Below are 20,049 nucleotides of genomic sequence, written 5' to 3' on the forward strand. Positions count from 1 at the left end.
ACAGAAGAGTCAGAGTTGTATGTTGCATTTCAAAATAAATGTTGATGAACTCAAACCATACTATTTCAGATCCAACAACCTGAAATTCTGATGGAGAAGAGTGTCCAACAAAATGAGGCCCCAAAGGCACAACCGCAACCAATTCTAACTAGGAGGAAAAATGGGGAACACAAAAAATGTGTGGATCATGGCTCCCAACCTGCTGACATTCAGGAAGCTATAAAGTCCTGGCTATTTTCCCTGGCCTTGGGATAGATTGATGGTGGAGACATTTTTGGATGGAACTTTGTTTCTAGAGAACAACAGAATAACAGAGTTGGAAGGGACCTTGGAGGTCTTCTAGATCAATCTCCTCCTCAAGCAAGAAACCCTATACTATTTCAGACAAATGGTTATCTAATCTCTACAGTAGGTCTGTCTCTGGGCCATCTACAGTAGGAATCTTTTGTTGTTGTTCTTGCTTTATAAACTCTAAGCTTCTCAGAGTCATTAGGAGCCAGGCAACTTCTAAATCACATACTGTAAATAAATAAACAGAGACACACACAGTGCCTTCTAAACTGCTGAAAGAAAAAGTGCTATGTAAAGGAGGAACATATAGCTAAAGAAAGACAGAAGGCTATTACTAGACACAGAAGAGATTTTGTCAGAAAATCTAAAGTCTAGAATAAACTGAATCCTCCTTGCAAGAAATGTCCAAAACAACAAAGATTCCTCAGGCACATCAGAAACAAAAGAAAAGACAAAGGCTTGATGATCTGGGAGGAGGATTTCCAGTTATTACTCCCCTGTCATGGACCGATCATCACCTCCTGCGGCTGGCCTTCCGTTTCGCCACCCCTCGTCGCTGGGTTGCGGAACTGACCAGGTGGTTCCGCCCCAGGCACCTAGTGGACCCTGAACGGTTCCAGGTGGCGCTTGGACCTGTGCCCGCCATCTTCGCTCACAGCCCGGTCGATGCCTTAGTGGAAGCCTGGGAAAGGGCAGCCACAGAGGCACTTGACCGCGTTGTGCCCATGCGGCCCCTGTCCCGGCACAGATCCTGGCGGGCTCCATGGTTTTCCGTGGAGCTCCGGGAGATGAAGCGTCAGAGACAGAGCCTAGAGAGCTGTTGGAGATCCAGCCGGTCTGAATCTGACTGATTGCGGTTAAGAACCTTTACGAGGTCTTATCTCGCAGTGATGGAGGCAGCAAAGTTCAACTACTTTGCTGCCCTCATCGCGTCCGCAGATAATTGCCCGGCCGCCCTGTTTAGGGTGACTCTCTCCCTCCTTAATCAGGAGGTGAGGGAGGAGCCCTTTCAGGGTCATGCCGAGGAGTTTAGTCAACATCTGGTGGACAAAATCGCTCAGATTCGGGCCGGTCTGGACTCCGACTGGGCAGAGTCTGACGGGGGGGAACGATTGGTCTTGGGAATGTTATCTGAGAAGAATTTGACCCTGTGACTCTGGAAGAGGTGGACAGGATCATGGGGAGACTGAGTTCCACGTGTTTATTGGACCCGTGCTCCTCCTGGCTGGTATATGCAGCTCGGGAGGGGACACGAGGCTGGCTCCAGGCAGTAATAACTGCTTCTTTGAGGGAGGGTAGCTTCCCTGTCGCCTTGAAGGAGGCAGTGGTGAGGCCCCTCCTCAAGAAGCCTGCCCTGGACCCGGCTATTTTGAACAACTATCGTCCGGTCTCCAACCTTCGCTTTCTAGTGAAGGTTGTTGAGAGTGTGGTGGCACATCAGCTCCTTCTGTTCCTGGAGGAAGCGGTTTATCTGGACCCCTACCAATCAGGTTTTAGGCCCGGGTACAGCACGGAGATGGCATTGGTCGCGCTGGTGAATGATCTCTGGCGGGCTCGGGACAGGGGTTGTTCCTCTGTCCTAGTCCTATTAGACCTCTCAGCGGCTTTTGATACCATCGACCATGGTATCTTACTGTGGCGCCTCAGGGGGTTGGGAGTGGGTGGCACTGTTTTACAGTGGTTCTCCTCCTACCTCCTAGGTCAGACATGTCAAACACAAGGCCCGGGGGCTGGATCCGGCCCGCGAAGTGGTTTCATGCGGCCCGCGAAGCCATCCTGGAAACAGTGAGGGAATGGCCCCCACTGCCTTGGCCCTGGCCCAGAGACCCTCAGATCTGTCCCACTCCTGCCCAGGCCCCCATAGGCACCCTTGATGCGAACGATGTAGAGCTGGCCACGCCCACCCAGTAGGCCACACACACACACTAGCCACGCCCACCCAGTAGGCCACGCCCATCCTGGCCACGCCCACCTGGCCCCCTGAGGGCAACCGCAATGCTGATGCGGCCCTCAATGAAATTGAGTTTGACACCCCTGTCCTAGGTCGTTCACAGTCGGTGTTGGCAGGGGGGCAGAGGTTGGCCTCAAGGCCTCTCATTTGTGGAGTCCCTCAGGGGTCAGTCCTCTCTCCCCTCCTGTTCAACATCTATATGAAGCCGCTGGGTGAGATCATTTGTGGTTTTCGGGTGGGGTATCATCAGTATGCTGATGATACCCAACTTTTTATTTCCACCCCAAATCAACCCAGTGATGCCCTTGCCGTGATGTCCTGTTGCCTGGAGACGGTGAGGGTCTGGATGGGGAGGAACAGGCTTCGTCTTAATCCCGACAAGACCGAGTGGCTGTGCATACTGGCATCTCGGTTTACCCAGTTTATTCCATCTTTAACTATGGGGGGTGAGGTGTTACCCCCGTAGATAGGGCTCGCAACTTGGGCATCCTCCTTGATTCACAGCTCAGTTTAGAAGATCAAATAGGAGCTGTGACCAGGGGGGATTTTGCCCAGGTTCGCCTGGTGCGCCAGTTGCGGCCTTATTTGGACCGAGATGCCCTACGTACAGTCACTCATGCACTCGTGACCTCTCGGATACACTGCAATGCTCTCTACATGGGGCTGCCCTTGAGGACCACTCGGAGGCTCCAACTGGTGCAGAATGCGGCCGCGTGAGTTGTGATGGGGGTCTCCCGATACTCCCATATAACACCTCTGCTCCGCGAGCTGCATTGGCTTCCAGTTGCCCTCCGGGTGAGATTCAAGGTGCTGGTGATGACCTATAAAGCCCTAAATGGCATGGGTCTGGATTACTTACGGGAGCACCTTCTGCCGGCATCAACTTCCCATCGTCCTGTGCGCTCCCACAGAGAGGGCCTCCTCAGGGTGCCATTGGCCAGGGAATGCCGACTGGCGGCCCCCAGGGGGAGAGCATTCTCTGTGGGCGTGCCTGCCCTCTGGAACCAGCTCCCTGTTGAGCTCCAGATGGCTCCCGACCTTCGCTCCTTTCGCCGTGACCTGAAAACTTGGTTATTTGAGCTTGCCGGCCTGGACTGAGGGTTTGGGATTTTAAAATTTTTAGAATGTGATTTACTTGTTGGGGCTAATTTAATTTAATTTATTTTTAACCTTGTATATTGTGTTTTAACTGCCCTGTACACCGCCCCGAGTCCTTCGGGAGAAGGGCGGTATATAAATCCAATAAAAAAAGAGGCTTTACATTATTGCTATAATTTTATAGTGTCAATCTCACATTCATAAATGTTGTACAGTAATCTTTTACTAACTCAAATAAATAATAAAAAATGCTTGCTCACTAATTTTCTGTTTGTCGAGCTGAAGTTGCCAAACAACCCAAAGGCAGAAACCCTACTTGTATTTCAGGGATATGTACACATGTGTATATGTGTGTACATTTTTCTAAACACAATGTTAAAACAAAGAAGGCAGGAATATGGCAGATTGTTCTGAAGAAGAGTCTCAGCATCACCTGCCATCAATGTACCTGCCATGAAGATAAAAATAATACTGGGGGCCACAGCTTGGTGAGTTTGGGCCAGATATGCACTCAGCCCAGCCTACCTCTCAGGCCTCATCTAAGCCTCCTTGACCTCTCTAAAGCTCTAATCATCTTGACATCAGTTTTACAATATATAGCACCATAATGATTACATTTGCAAAGTGTTTGCAGCACTAGCTCACCTCAAAAAAAGGCATAAACAAGCAGAACAGAGCGTTTTAGCAGAAACTATTTTAAACACTCTTTTCATTGTTCTGCTGTGACCTCTAGTGGCATGACACCAAGCTTTGCAATTATGCCAGATGTAGAAAACAATTTCTTACATGCCTCTTCCACAACATCATTTCGGCTCCTATTGTTTTTTTTTATAGCAACCCTTTAGTTTACATTGCAGTTTAACATAAGGATAAATGGGTCCCTGTTCCATAGGGCATGCACTCATATTGATGATATGGTGCACAACAACAATAAACACCTCACCCAAATCTGCTTCTTCTTCTTCCTATTATGTGATATTTGTAAGAAATTCTGCACAGCTTTTCAACTCCTTAAGCTAGCCTGGAACAGGCTTTTTTTAGGCTTCTAGGGCAGATGAGGAAAGGGAAATATGTAAACATATTTCCTCTCCTTCTTGGCTCAGGTTTGGGACTGGCTGAATCTGTGCTTTGTAGTACTAGAGTACACGCATGACTGTTGAAGTGAAGATTTCTTTTCCTCTTGAAATGTTTGTTTTGTTAAATTTGTTAAGATTTATATTGTATTTTTTCATTGAGAGCTCAAAGTACTTTACATAAGCATCTGCCTTAATTTTATCCCTACATCAGGAACTCTGCAGAGGAGTTAACAGTATTTGACAGAATTACCATGGCTGGAAATGGACTAAGGATGAGGGTGCCCAACCTTGGCAACTTTTAAGATTTGTGAATTTCAAGTCCCAGGATTCCTCAGGCAGCATGACTGGCTGGGGAATTCTGGGAACTGAAGTCTACACGTCTACAAGAGCCTTGGTGGAGCAGTGGGCTAATGCCTCCTTAAGTAACACCAGCTGCCTGCAATTAGTGCAGGTTTGCATCCCACCAGGCTCAAGGTTGACTCAGCCTTCCATCCTTCCTAGGTAGGTAAAATGAGGACCCAGATTGTTGGGGGCAATTAAGCTGACTTTGTAATAATGCCGCTTGGGGTGTGTGTGAAAGCCCTAATAAGCAGGCATATACATAGAATGAAGGCTACTGCTAAGCTTGTAAGCCGCCCTGAGTCTTCGGAGAAGGGCGGGATATAAATGGAATTAAAATAAAATAAAAATAAATAAAAAGTCTTAAAGTTGCCAGGGTTGGCACCTCTGGCCTAGAACTCTACGTTTGCTCTTAGTCTGACATCTTAACCACTACCACCCTGGTTATCATCATAGTTTTTACCTAGTTTATGGCATTCTGTGTCACTGATGCATATCACAGCTAGAGATGTGCATAACTGTTGCATTTATGATTTCCTATTTTCAGAAGGAAAGCAGGAAGCCCATGCTTCATTTTTAGTTGTTACATTTTAATAATTTTTCCCTTCCAGGAGCACAAATAATTCTCTTTCTACAACCAGAGTTTGCTGAAGTCTCCAGAGTGTCTCACAATCTCCAGAGAATGACTGGCCCAAAGTCACTCAGTGAATTTCAAGGGTTTAGGCCAGCTTTAAACCACAGTTTCTTCTCTAGTTCTGGTTCATCTTAACCACTGTGCCCACTATCAATGTAGTCCAATTTAAAAAAATCAGAGATTCAATGCTCTGCTTCTCTAGGTAAAGGTGAAAAATACTACTAAGTTATTGTAGCTGATATGGAATTGCACTGAGTGGATACTGTACAGCAGTGTATCGGTATGTGTAACTGGAGAGCAAAAATACCCTGCATTGTTCACAAGTGAGAACACAAAGGCATAAATTAAGCCTCCCTCGAAAGATTAAACTGATAGGTCAATAACACTTGATTCTGGCCCTCTTAAACTGAGAACTGTATACTGTATAGAAAATAGTAATTTGAATATTATGGGAAACTGATGCAGCAGCTTTTTCCCCCCTTTATTTGGCATTCAGTGTAAATTTGGAAAATTCCACTGTTGGACAAATATTTAAAGCTTCTATAGCCCATCTTTCTATTGTTACCATGGTATTTTAGCTTGTAAACCTACTCATTTACCTGGATATAAATGTAATTGACCCCCCCCCCATTGGACTTTTAAATAAGACGTTATTTGCATTGTTAAATATCTAGTCGTATTTGATATGACTTTAAAAAAAGCAAAACAATAAAATAAAATTTTAATAGACTTTTTAAACACAATGGTGGGGGGCAACACGTTTAAACTTTTCCATTTCAAATTTATTTTGTACTGCAAGAAAAATAAAAAAACTAATGATCTTCAGAATTTTACTAAAGCTCAGCCATTTAGGTTTTTTTTAATGAAATTCAAAGCATAAAAATGGGATTATTTGTATTTTTTGGATTTTTTTAAACTACAGGATTGTTGTTACCCTCTTTATTTTAAAAAGTAATTTTCTTTCCTAAAGTATTGCTGGTCTGGCCTGCTTTCGTGCTTTACTGCCCAAAGCTGTATCTGTATCTGACCATATGCATTAAGCCAGTGGTGGCGAACCTATGGCACGCATGCCAGAGGCGGCACTCAGAGCCCTCTCTGTTGGCACATACGCCACCGCCACCAGCAGCAGGTCCATCAGGCCACCACCACCGCCCGGAGCAGGAGCCCTGCCCAGCACAAAGGAGGCAAAGCCACTGACTTGAGTAGAGGTAGTAGAGCAGAGGTCACCCACCATTGTCGATTGGTGGACTGGAAGAAAAGGGAGGGGGAAGCTTTTACATGCCTGCATGCAATGCACCAGGCCGCGAGCATGCACATGCTGCAAATGGGGTGGGGCTAGTGCCTGCATAATACTCACTAGCCCTGCTCCATTCTTGCATGGTGCAGCGCCTTGTATCTGCACCCTGTGGTACGGCGGTGGCTGTTTTTGTGCCTTGCAGCACGGTGGCCCATTTTTGCGCCCCCAGTTTTTGCATGCCAGAGGCAGCACTCAGCAGCGCCACCCTGCCCCCCCCCCAAGGCACAACAACGCTGATGCGGCCCTGGCACTTTGCGATAAATAAGTGGGTTTTGGGTTGCGGTTTGGACACTTGGTCTCCAAAAGGTTTGCCATCACTGCATTAAGCCCTCTCCTGGTTTAATAAGACTTACTCCCAAGTCAACAGAAACTGACTCCTTGAACTAGAAGAGGGATTCATTTGGAAAAAACAAATCAAAGATCACTGCTTAAATGGCATGAAATCAATATGGGTAGCCCTTGACTTACCACTATTCGTTTACTGACTGTTCAAAGTTACAATTGCCCTGAAAAAAAGTGACTTATATATTTTTTTCACTTACAACTTTTGCACCATTCCCATGGTCACGTGATTAAATTCAGACAACTGGCATACATTTATGATAGTTGCAATGTTCTGAAGTCATTTGGTTAACTTTTGCTACCTTCTGACAAGCAAAGTCAAATGGGGAAGCCAGATTTACTTAATAACTGTGTTATTAACTTAAACAACAGCAGTGATTCACTTAACTGTGGCAAGAAAGGTCATAAAATGAGGCAAAACTCACATAACAACTGTTTTGCTTAGCAACAGAAGTTGCTCAACTGTGGTCAAAATCAACCCTACACTAACTGCCGGCATCAACTTCCCTCCGCCCTGTGAGTTCCCACAGAGAGGGCCTCCTCAGGGTGCCACCGGTCAGAGAATGTCGTCTGGTGGCCCCCAGGGGGAGGGCCTTCTCTGTGGGCGCCCTGGACTTATGGAATCAGTTGCCAGTTGAGCTCCGGACGGCGCCTGATCTTCGCTCCTTCCGACACGATCTGAAGACCTATTTATTTGAACAAGCCGGCCTGGCCTGATGGGGGATGTGTTGGGGTTTTTATTATGGGTTTTTTATACTATTATTTATTGTTTTAGCTCGGGCTTCTATTTAATTCTCTTTTAACTTTTGTACTTTGTATTTTATATGTGCCCTGTTCACCACCCTGAGTCCTTCGGGAGAAGGGCGGTATACAAATATAATAAACTTAAACTTAAATGCAGGATTCAAGCAGTTTCAACAGGCTTCCAATGAAGGCCAACACGTAAAAGAGCAGATTTCTCAGTCCTTTTTGTTTGTTTTTCATATACTACATATAAATACATACTGTACAGTGCTTTTTTTGTAAAAGAAACAGGTGCCGGAACTCACACGTCATACAACCTGCCTTGCCTCCCCTACAAGGTTCCATCCAAAAAAGGTGCCGGAACTCCGTTCTGAGCGTTCTATGAGAAAAAAAAGCCCTGAATACATATATACATATACATACATATATTTTATACACACACATGTAACGTGCATATTTATATACACCTTCCAGTATATAGACTTTAACAAATTAAACAGAGGGCAAAATTTTAGTTGACTTTTCAACTACCCAATCTTGGATTTTTACGGATGGTGTGCACGCTTGTGGAAATCTCCGAACCAGACACAGACAGACAGACAGAGAAACATTCGCCCTGCGCGAAGCTTCAGCGTTTCGCTGGAGCAACCGTCGCCGCTTGTCGTTCGGCTCGGGTTCTACAAGCATTTAGGCCCGCCCCCGAAGGCTTGGTTGTCCTGGAAACGGAGCTTCGAATCCCTCCTCTCGAATTTGCCCTGCGATCTGACACCCCCCCTCCCTTCGCGGCCAGTTTCTGTGCTCTGGCCTCGCTGAGTGAATGAAAATTGCTGTGGGTCGACATCCCCCCCTCCCCCCGCGGGAGAGTCTCGCGCGTCCCGGGGTTGGAGCTGAGCGGAGGAGACAGCTGCGAGGGGGAGTAGCAGTAGCTTCTCCTTTCGCTCCCTCGCTCCGTCTCTGCCTCCGTCTCCCTGCAAGGGGACGCCTGTGGATGGAGCATTTCTGGGCCTGCCGGCGGGCGCTCTAAGAGCTCGGAGGGGAAGGGGGAAAAAGAGACAGGGAGGATGAGCAGCTACTTGGAGGAGAGGCTCCGGGAAGCTGCTGCCCTAGGCAATCTCGAGGAGGTGCGGATACTGGTCCGAAACGGGGTAGCCGTGAATGCTCAGAATGAGGTCAATGGCTGGTAAGAGGCCCCCCCTCTTCCTTTCTCCCATCTGCCTCCGGGCCGGGTGCCTTCGTTTCTCCAACGGGGGTGGGGTGGGGCAGACTGCTTCCCTCTCCCCACCTTGCAAGATGCAGCAACCTTTATTCGCCCTTGAACTACAGGTAGTCCTCGACTGACAACAGTTCCTTAGTGACCGTTCAAAGCTACAAAGGCAGTGAAAAAAGTGACTTATGACCAGTTTTCACAGTTACTACCTTTGCAGCATCCCTATGGTCATGTGACAAAAACTCAGATCTTTGGCAACTGGTTTCTATTTATGACCTTTTGCTGTGTCCCAGGATGGGGGGGGGGGGGAGAAGCCGGCTTCACTTAACAACCGGGATACTAATTTAACAACCGCAATGGTTTACTTAACAACTGTGGCTTGAAAGGTCGTAAAATGGGGCAAAATTCACTCAACAAATGTTTCACTTAGCAACAGAAATTTTGGGCTCAATTGTCATAATTCGAGGACTACCTGTATAGCGAATTGATGGAGTGTGGCCTCCTCCAGAAAAACCCTCACAGCTTCTTTCTTGGCTCACATTCTCTTGGTCTTGCCGACCTTCTCTTAAAATTAGAGGGTTTTTTTCCCTTAGACTTAGTTGTTTTAATTATGGTTCCTCACGTGAGGTAGAATGGGGAACAGTCACTTACCTCATTTAGCAATAACGATACACCAACCACAGAATCATCGCCTACACTTTGGGGATAACAATTGGTTTCTGGGATATTAAGCAACAACAAGACTCTTACAAGTTTAATTTTAGGGATACCTGGAAGATAATTTGCAGTGAATATCTTACAGGTCATCCTCAACTTAAAAACAGTTCATTTAGTGACCGTCCAAAGTTACAACAGCACTGAAAAAAGTGATTTGTGACCGTTTTTCACACAACCATTGTAGCATCCCGTGTCACATGATCAGAATTCAGACATTTTGCAACAGGCATGTATTTATGATGGTTTCAGTGTTCTGGGATCATGTGATCACATTCTGCCACCTTCTGATAAGCAGAGTCAATGGAGAACCCGGATTCACTTACCCATATTACTAACGTAACAACTGCAGTGATTCACTTAACAACTGTGGCAACAAAGGTCGAAAGATGGGGCAAAATTCACTTAACTGTATTGCTTAGCAACAAAAATTTTGGGCTCAATTATGGCCGTAAGTGGAGGACTACCTGTACAGTGGTTACTCACCCTAATCATACCTATATAGTTGCCACCTATCTCAACTATTAACAATAACGCCATTCTGTCTTATTTAGTGTGCTTTATGGCTCCAATGTGGATCATTATATGTTATATTCCCCGATACTGCCAAGAGTATATCATACAGAAAGAGGTAGTGCTCAGGTTACAACTACTTTTTTACGACCATTCAAAGTCATGATAGGGTTGAATGAGGGTGCTTAGGAGTGGTTCCTAGTGTTGTGACTATTGCAGCACCCCACATGAACTTGATTCTGGAACTTGACAACTGGCTCAAAATTACAGTGATTGCGGGTTTTACCATTTGCAATCTTCCCTGCTGTCAGTCAGTGAGGAAGTTGACTGGAAGTCAACATCATCTTACTCCAGCTGCTTTCTGGCATGTCCATCTGTACCCCATAGTACTTGCCCTATGAGGAGTGTCCTTTTGGCACCTGCCCACATTCCATAGCATCCACCTGTGGCTTCTGCCTGCCCATAGCGCTCGTCTACTGGCCTGCTTGCCTGGATTCCTGCCTCTTCCCTCCATTGCTCACCTAACCCATGGGCACTTGCATAGTGTCGGGGCCTGCCAGGATTGCCATCACTAAGTAATATAGTCATGTGACATTACACTAAGTGACATTCTGATTCAAATTGCTTTTGTAATCTGAGGACTGCTTGTAGTCCTTACTTACCAACCACTGTTGGCACCAGTAGCTAAACAACATGGTTATAAAGTGAAATGTAGTGTGACCGTGACTTCTGACTTCTTGCACACACACACACCGCCATTGACTGGTTGTCAGAAGCCGGCTGTGAAGATCACAAATGGCGATTAAGTGATTGCAGGACACTGTGACTGTTGTGAATGCATGCCAGTTCTCAAGCATCCAAATCATGATTATGTCATCATAGGGAGGCTACGGCGGCCACAGTTTGAGGACCAATTGCAAGTTTTCTTTTTCAGTGTTGTCGTAACTTCAGTCACTGAATGAGTGCTCGGTAAGCTACCTGTAGCACAAATACAGAGCACTGATCTAAAGCATTTACAAAAGAATAAGGGATAATATTCTATGATACAGTCTTCTTTCCTGCAAATGATGCGGCATGGTTTGCATCTATGAAATCCTAATAAAATTCATTCACAAGATAATATGAACGCTGGATAGATTGGACACCCTGCCACCTTTAAGAATCGTGGGAAAATTCAAAATAGATAGCTTTCTTAAACCTCCATACTTCTCCCAATGAAACTGATATTACCTCACAAACTGGGATATAAACTACGGTATGTTGGTCAGAGACCATCAAATTCATTTATTGTCACTTCAGCCAGCTGAGATCTCAGAGACCTTAGTCAGGTTCTACCTAAGCACAAACATTAGAGATTGAACCTTCGCTGTTTATATGTAAATAGTACTACGCAGAACCCGTGACCTCTTGGTTCATCCTTTCACATAATTTCCTTAACTGAGCAACTTGTAACTTTCCCTGCAAGGTTTCCCCAGTGACTTTCTCCCTGCTAGCTTCCCAGGAAGGAAGTTGCAAGTCCAAGCATGCTGCCACATTCCCGCCATCAGTCATGGTTATGTGATCCTTACTTTTCTCCTTGCAAGCTGCTCAGGCTTCCCTATCGACTTGTGGGAAGGTGTCAGGGAACATTGCGCAGCTGTGGCACCAAACAGCAGCAGTGTGGGACACTGAAATGGCAAGAATTTTCCAAAATTTCATTCCCACAAGAATAATTTGAATAATTTGAATTTGAATTTTATTGAATAATGGATCTCAGCATTCTGTAAGTTAGCCCAGAGGTCCCCAACCTTTTGGGCACCAGGGACTGGTTCCATGGAGAGAGGTTTTTCCGTGGACCGGAGGGTGCGTTGTTTTGTGTGCTGCTTGCATTCCATGGATGGGGCTTTGCTTGTTTGTGTGGACTGGTTGCTGGCATGCCATGGCCCGGTACTGGTCCACGGACTGGGGGTTGGGGACCCCTGAGTTAGCCTATTTGAAGTACCTTGGCCTTATGATGCTCAGTTAAAGGTTAAAGACATGAGAATTTTAGTAATATATAGATAGGAAAAGAATTATTTCTGGTAAGAAAGCCTCTACTATGGCCCTTGGCCCTCGGAGCCAGGCAGAATTCTGTTCATATCCAGAATTGCTGGGACCTGTAGTTTGGTAATATCTGCTGTGTCACAATAATGATAGAAATGCTTGATAATTCACATTTATCTTATATAGGACAAGCTTGCATTGGGCATGCAAGCGTAACCAAACTCATATAGTTAAGTACCTGCTAGACCATGGAGCCAATAAGGGGATTTTTACAAAGAACAGAGACCTGGCAGCCCATCTGACTTCAAAAAAAGAAATCAGAAAACTTCTTGAAGGTATGCTTATTTTTTAAAAAAAATATTCAATGGATTTGTTCTTAAGAGCATAACTCTTACATTCTGAGGTAACAATGAAGTTCCTAATGGAGTAAGATAAGGAGAAAGAATTTATTTTATTGTTTTATGTTCAAGTAAAAGAGTTTGCTGATGTTATTGTTAAACTTCATTAAGACCCCTGTGATTCTATGATTCTTTTTTTTCCCTATGACTATTCCTCTTTTCAGTAAGATAGAAAGGTTGTAGACTAAATTACCAGCCTGGCATGTTTGGCCATTATTATTCCACAGGTGCAACCAAGTACTCCAAACATGCTTTTGACATTTTGTGCAAACTTGGAACTTTAATCTAGATATTACTTTGGAAGTTAACCTACCTTGAAAAGTGCTTTCATTTTCCCATTTATTTTATTTATTTGTACATGGCTCCCTGTCTCACTTCTGTGACTCTGGGTGGAAAACGTTAATTAAAGCCATAATAATCAACCCTTTCCCCTGAAGATAAAAATAACCACAAGAATATTAATACAATGATCAGAGGTTTTCAATGTAACATGCTTCAGTTTTATAATTGGTTCATTTAAAGCCTCAGCACAATGCCAGAGGGAATAACCAAAATATTTCTAAACACCAGCAGAAAAGGGATGGTGTTCCATAGGCCAGGCATTGTGACAGTAAAGACCTGCTTCCTGGATTGCATTATATGACATTTTATGTACATTTTGTGCCACTGGACTATTGTATGGTATACATGAGCATATTTCTCTACTTTATCTTCTGCTTCCAAATAAAATATAACTGTGCAAGATTCCTATTCTTAACCATTAGCCACTGTAGTTTCATGTGTGGGTCTGTATTTCTCTTCTACTTAAAACTGTTTGCCTGTTAAATCTGTTTGCTGTTCCTTTGCAGTTAAAAAGTGATTCCCAAAGTTGAGGTATAGTTATTTCTGCTGATTCTGAAATGCATGGGAGTAACTATTCTCATAGGAGAGAATGGCTAAAATATTCTAATTTTTATTTCATTTTCTCCTAATAGCTCCTGAAGTGGAAGGCGGTGATAATCAAGAAGTAAATAACTTAAAGCTGCTGAGTGGTATAGCAAACTGTCTCACCAATGAATCATTTCCAGGGACTTACCATCAAAAAGGGGATGGTGCTGCTCTTATGGGTGCTCCACCCAAAGAAAGTAATTCTGCCACACCTCATTTATCTGCTGGTGAAACTAGCCTTTGTTTATCAACAGTTCAAGCAGAAAACAATGATGTAGCGATTTCTTTGCACAAAGAAACAGAACTCTCTGGGAAACACCTTTGGGTTGAAGAACTCATTTCATCCGTGGTTGCAGAAGCATCCAAAGATACACAGTCTAGCGTTCAAAGCTCTAGTCCCTCATTTTTTTCATCTGCACATCACAACAGAGATCACTTGACTTCCTGTCCATCTAGACAACATATGACTAACCAAACAAATGGTGCCACAGTGGATGCAGAGTTCGCGTTACAGCCACTGCTTTTCAATAGAACTTTTCCAGGCAATATTGATGGTACTGAAAACCCTTCAAATGATGTTTCTTTATTTTTCTTGACAGGTTGTTTAGGTTTGCTCTTCATCCAATGGGCAAGCACCCATGATAAAGCGGGGGTGGGGGGGGGTTGGATGGGCACTACCGATAGGAGAGGCAGCAATAAACTCTAGGAGCCCAGGAAGCCTTTGGAGTTAAAGGTAGTCTTTGACTTACAACCACTTATTTAATGACTGTTTGAAGTTACAACAGCACTGACAAAAGTAACTTATGACTATTTTCCACACTTATGACCGTTGCAACATCCCCACAGTTACATGATCAAAATTCAGATACTTGGCAAGTGGCATGTATTTATGATGGTTGCAATGTCGTGAAGTCATGTGGTCACCTTTTGTGACCCTCTGACAAGGAAAATCAATTGTGAAGCCAGATTCAGTTAACAGCCATTTTACTAACATAACTATAGTGATTCACTTAACAACTGTGGAAAGAAAGATCATAAAATGGGACAAAATTCACTCAACTGTCTTGCTTAGTATTTTTATAGAAATTTTGGACTCGATTATGGTTGTAATTCAAGGACTACCTGTATAGATGGTGAATGCCTTTTTCCTTTGTCCGCAAACTTATTATCCGTTTGCAATAACCACTAGCACTGCATTTTGGTCTTCATTTTCCCATTACATCCTAAGGTAAAGTCTGTCTTAAGTCAAGTTTGACCCCCAATGATAGATGTGACCACTTGGCAAGAATACAGCAGTGATTTGCCATTTCCCTGTTTTGGGATGCCACACCCCAGTACCTCCAAATTCCTAATTTAGTCTACAGTTAATTTCTTCTAATAATCTTAATTGTCTGGAGCCATGTCTCTCCTTCTGTTAATGAAGGACATAGTTTAAAGAAAATTGATTTGGGGATTCCAGAGAATGTATCATTTTTGTTTCTGTTCTTGCTAATGAGCATTTATTTCATGTGAATATATATGTTCCCCCCATATAAATATATAGAATTGGTGCTTAAAGTAAGAGTTCAGAATCCTAAAGAATATGACTTCATTGAAGTTGAACTGGACAGAAAACAACTGAATTACCAGGATCTGCTCAAAGTGTGTTGCTGTGAGCTGGGAATTAATTCTGAACAAGTGGAAAAGATTAGAAAGTTACCTAATACGTTACTGAGAAAGGTAAACACAAAGATTTTCTTTTAAACATACATTTGGTGACATGAGCTGTTAAAAATGGCTCACTATCCAAAATAGTACATAAGAGACATGAAACTAGTATTTATTATTGTAACATACAATTGATAGGTAAAGGTAAAGGTAAAGGTTCCCCCGCACGTGCGTGCTAGTCGTTTCCGACTCTAGGGGCCGGTGCTCATCTCCGTTTCAAAGCCGAAGAGCCAGCGCTTGTCCGAGGACGTCTCCGTGGTCATGTGGCCGGCATGACTAGACGCCAAAGGCGCACGGAACGCTGTTACCTTCCCACCGTAGTGGTCCCTATTTTTCTACTTGCATTTTTACGTGCTTTCGAACTGCTAGGTTGGCAGAAGCTGGGACGAGTAACAGGCGCTCACTCTGCTACGCGGCACTCGGGATTTGACCCGCCAAACTGCCGACCATCTGATCGACAAGCTCAGCGTCCTAACCCACTGAGCCACCGCGTCCCTTATACAATTGATATTTTTTATTAATTAGTACAGAAAGAATTAACATCTTACATTTTAATGTGTTGCTTTCTAAAAAGGCTTTAGGATCAGTTCAGAATTCCTCATGCATGCCAACAACTACTGTGCAAGAACATTCCTTCCCAAGATAATAATAATACAAGAAACTCTGCAAACAACATCTAGAGATAGAATCTTTTGCTATATGTGCATGAGCATGTTTGTGAATCAGTGAAAAATATTTTGAATGTTCCTTCAACCTCTGCTTTTCAGCATGAAAGCCTTCGAAGTTCTCAGCAGAGAATAATTTAGTTTCAGGAAGTGAGCATAAATTGTAGCTTAAAATTAGTGCAATTCACAGAATCATGTAGCACAATTCTGGCTGGAGTGTCAGTCCAGAGACAGGCCAGCTAAGAGTTCCATACCATGGAGAACCTGGATGGTACTTAATTGTGACAAAAGCAAGAGCTGACCATTTAAATGTTGGTTTATATGGGCTTTTAAGATTTAAGCACTTGTTGCAGTTTACTGCCCTGAATACTGTTAGAGCTTCCCCCCCTGCTATTATTGTATGTAAAGTTTCTATAGAGCAGGGGTGTCAAACTGCCAGCCCACGGGCCGGACGCTTCACAAAGAAACTGTGCCTACCCCATTGCTGGCAATGGGGAAAAAGTTCCAATACGTCGCGCGATGCCATGTGACATCGCGAGTTTGACATGTCTGCTATAGAGGATTGAAACATGTAATGAATCAAGTTTTTGATAAGCATTGTACCAAATGCTTCTTGCTGTTGGCCAGCATAATGAGGAGTACAGGTTTATCCCTAATGAGCACCTCAAGAGTGTTCCACCAGTAAGTTGCTAGGAGCATAATCAGCATTTATTTAAAGCAATTGGCTGATCTGTATTAGCAAGGGCCAGGAAAAAAAACATCATTTTTTCATGCCAAAAAAGGGGGGAGGGGGGAAAGGCCTGTGTGTCATCTGCTGTTCACAGACCTTCTATTTGGTATGTACAAGTAGTAGTTGAGGTAAGATTCAGTTAAGGATTCTTGCAAAAACAATCATTTCTGAACAATTGGTTCATTGTTTTTAACATTATGGGTTTAATTAGTAGTTTGAAATTCATGTTGGAAAATATTTTGGTCACAGAGTTCAAAAAGTGTAACTAGCCAAAGTTTGAATCATAGAGTTTAAGATGAGCAAATCCCGTTGGTCTCCGTCTTTGAGATTCTGCCAATGCTCTTCTAATTCTACTATCCCGTGCTCCATCTTCAGTCACACTTCAGCTCTCAGAAAGTGTTAAGAGTAGTACTTTGTAACTATGTAGAGCAGGGGTGTGAAACTGGCGGCCCGCGAAGCAGATGAGTCATGTGCAGGCCACGCCCACCCTGGCTCCGCAAAGGCAAAAAAAAAAAGTGGTGATACATCGTATGATGTGATCAAGTTTTGACACCCGTGATGTAGAGCTTTGTAACTATAGGGGATGGAAAATCAAACTGCCTAAACAGAAACTGCTAGGCTTGTTTCAGCAGAGTGAAATGTGGGGAGCTGGTCTGCCTCTCCCCCTACCCTTATTATATCTCTGATCAGGAAAAGGACCTTTGCACCAGGATAATGTAGATTATTTGTCTGATCTTACAATGCCCTTAGCCCTTTTTCCTGTTGAAGCACTGTGGCAAAGTTTGACCTCCTCCTTAATCTACTGACAGGTCTGCAACCTTCTTATATCTACAGGATTGCATCGGTTTATATATATAAGGATACCCAAAATAAAATTGGGTGGCTCACGTCTTATATAATATGTATACCTAAATATTTTTGGTTACTTTTTATACTTAACTTAGTTAACTCATGCCATAAGCCAAGGAGCTAAACTATCGTTTTGTAAGATTTTATCTCCTCTTCCAAGGATTTGCAGACTCAATAAAAGTAAGAGTTGTATGCAAGCAAACTTCTCAAATAGGATTTCTTAATTCCTTATTTAAATGATACTAATAATTGGCTATGTTTCTGCATTGAGCTGATTTGCTTAAGCAGCATTGACTCAATTATCTAGGTTCATCTAGTATTGCAGTTAATAACTTATGAGTTGCCTGCATATTACCCTTCCCAAACCTGAAACTTACTATGAAACAAATCCGTTGAGATTTTTATGTGAAAATGCTCAAATGCTATAAAGATTTGAGACTTTCACAAAATTTGCTACCAGAGAATAGAAAGGTTGCCAAAATCTACATTTTTGGTCTCTGAATCAGAACCAAGTTCCTAGATGCTAAACTCAAAACTGAGCAAACTGCATAATTTATCAGTGCAGTGTGTGAGTCTTCAGTACTTCAGTAGTTTATATAAAAGGTAGCACATATAACTCTAGCCTTTAATGTTCCACTTCTAACAAAAAACTTACATTGGTTGACAAGGTGTAAACAAGCAATGACAAGTCTAGACAGATCCAGTGCTCTCAGAATAGCTGTGGTAACTGGGATATTCCATTGAGCTTAAGTACATTCAGATGAGAGCATTTTGCATCCCTCTGTAGACCTCCACACTAAACATATAATGGTTCCAAGGACGTGATGGGAAGGGGCTTCATAAAAGCTCTTTGGGTTTAGTCTGCAGTATGGATTAGTATAATAAATATGGAATGCTTGAACAGTTCCTGAAGCTTAAAAGAATTTTCATTAACTAAAATTCTTAAGGTAGTATTAAAGTAATCCATCATCTTAATGCAGTCTCTATTACCTGTTTTATTATTAGGTTTCACAGTTTGAAACTGCTTTAATTATTTTAAAAATACCATTTCCTTTCTCCTCCAAGGATGAAGATGTGGCCAGGCTTCAGAATTTTCAAGAGCTGGAGTTAGTTTTAGCAAGAAGCATCACATCTTCTCAGAGAAATGCTGCAGTAACAACTCTGGTAGAAAAAGCTTGCTACAACATCAAAGCAGCCAACCTTATATATTGAAGTTTAGGATTTACAGGAAGGATAGTGAATATTCTATTTTAAGCTATTATTAAAGCTAATGTTTAAAGTTTCATATCTTTTCAGTTGATGCAATTCTTTGTGTTGTACTTAATATTGTTGGAGTTGCCACCAAATTCCTAATCAGTGTAAGCACACCAGAAGTCTTATGTGTAATCTGTCCTAACTACTTCCTCATGTACAAACAAAAAAATCCTGCTTTATAATTAAAATCAGTTATTTAGCAGGTTCTTGTTCCCTTAGTCCAGGGGTGTCAAACTCAATTTCATTGAGGGCCGCATCAGCATTGCGGTTGCCCTCAAGGGGCCGGGTGGGTATGGCCAGGGTGGCCGTGGCCAGCTCTACATCGTTCTCATCAAGGGTGCCTATGGGGGCCTGGGCAGGAGTGGGACAGATCTGAGGGTCTCTGGCAGAAGGAGGGTCTCTGGGCCAGGGCCAAGGCAGTGGGGGCTGTTCCCTCACTGTTTCCATGATGGCTTCGCGGGCCACATGAAACCACTTCGCGGGCCGGATCTGGCCCCCGGGTCTTGTGTTTGACATGTCTGTGTTAGTCAATTACTCTGATCCTGTTGACATAAGTTGAATCCATTATATAGTAGTACCCCAGTAGTCATCATTACTTGGTTCTGGGTGGTGCGACGAATACTAAAAACAAGTATCAAACAAATCATATGACTAACATGGCATCATTTGTTTCGGGTGGAAAGGGTAGAGAGTCGCAAGGCAGCCAACACCAACACGTTCTAGCTTGTGCATCCAAAACCAAACATACGAGTACTGGGGCAAAATTTTCACATCAAAATGTGTTGAGAACCAAATTCCATGAGTTTCAAAGCAGTCAAGTACCGAGGTATGAATATACCCAGGAAAAGATCCATAGAAAATATATGTGTTCTTGCCATTATTAATCCTTTTTAACAATAGTCTAGTGTTAAAAAATAATTCTAGCGCATCTTTCAACCAACTCTGGGTAAGTCCAAATCAAAAGTTAACTTATAAAAATGTAAAAATTATAAAACTGTTAAAACATGAGAAGAAAAACTGGCACCAGCCCATCATGCAGATCAGCACTGGCCCTTCATCATGGGCCTTCCTTGCAATAGTCCTTGCTTTATGGAATATCCTCCCCTTGGAGATTAGAATGGCCCCAGCCCTGTTAGCCTTTAGTAAAGCTCTAAAAACCTGGCAGTGTTCTTGAACCTAGGGTTCTGAATGTGTTAAGGTCCCTGTTTTCTGGCTTTATTGGCCAAATATTTTGGCTATTTTATTTTGGATGTTTATTGTTTTAAAATGTTTTAATTGTACTGTGTGTATA

General features: G+C 43.3%; 1 protein-coding gene across 1 annotated transcript; it reads left to right on the forward strand.

Annotated features, from left to right (window-relative positions):
• Positions 1–8,833: 8,833 nt before the first annotated feature.
• ANKRD40CL (ANKRD40 C-terminal like) lies at positions 8,834–18,941 on the forward strand (the record flags this gene model as incomplete). Its single annotated transcript, XM_081318999.1, has 4 exons — positions 8,834–8,952; positions 12,415–12,563; positions 15,097–15,272; positions 18,570–18,941. The coding sequence occupies 4 exons, from the start codon at positions 8,834–8,836 to the stop codon at positions 18,714–18,716; spliced, it is 591 nt and encodes a 196-aa protein (XP_081175125.1). The 3' UTR covers positions 18,717–18,941.
• Positions 18,942–20,049: the final 1,108 nt, after the last annotated feature.

The sequence above is a fragment of the Vipera berus genome (genome assembly GCF_964194415.1).
Source record: "Vipera berus genome assembly, chromosome: 2".
NCBI classification, from domain to species: domain Eukaryota; kingdom Metazoa; phylum Chordata; class Lepidosauria; order Squamata; family Viperidae; genus Vipera; species Vipera berus.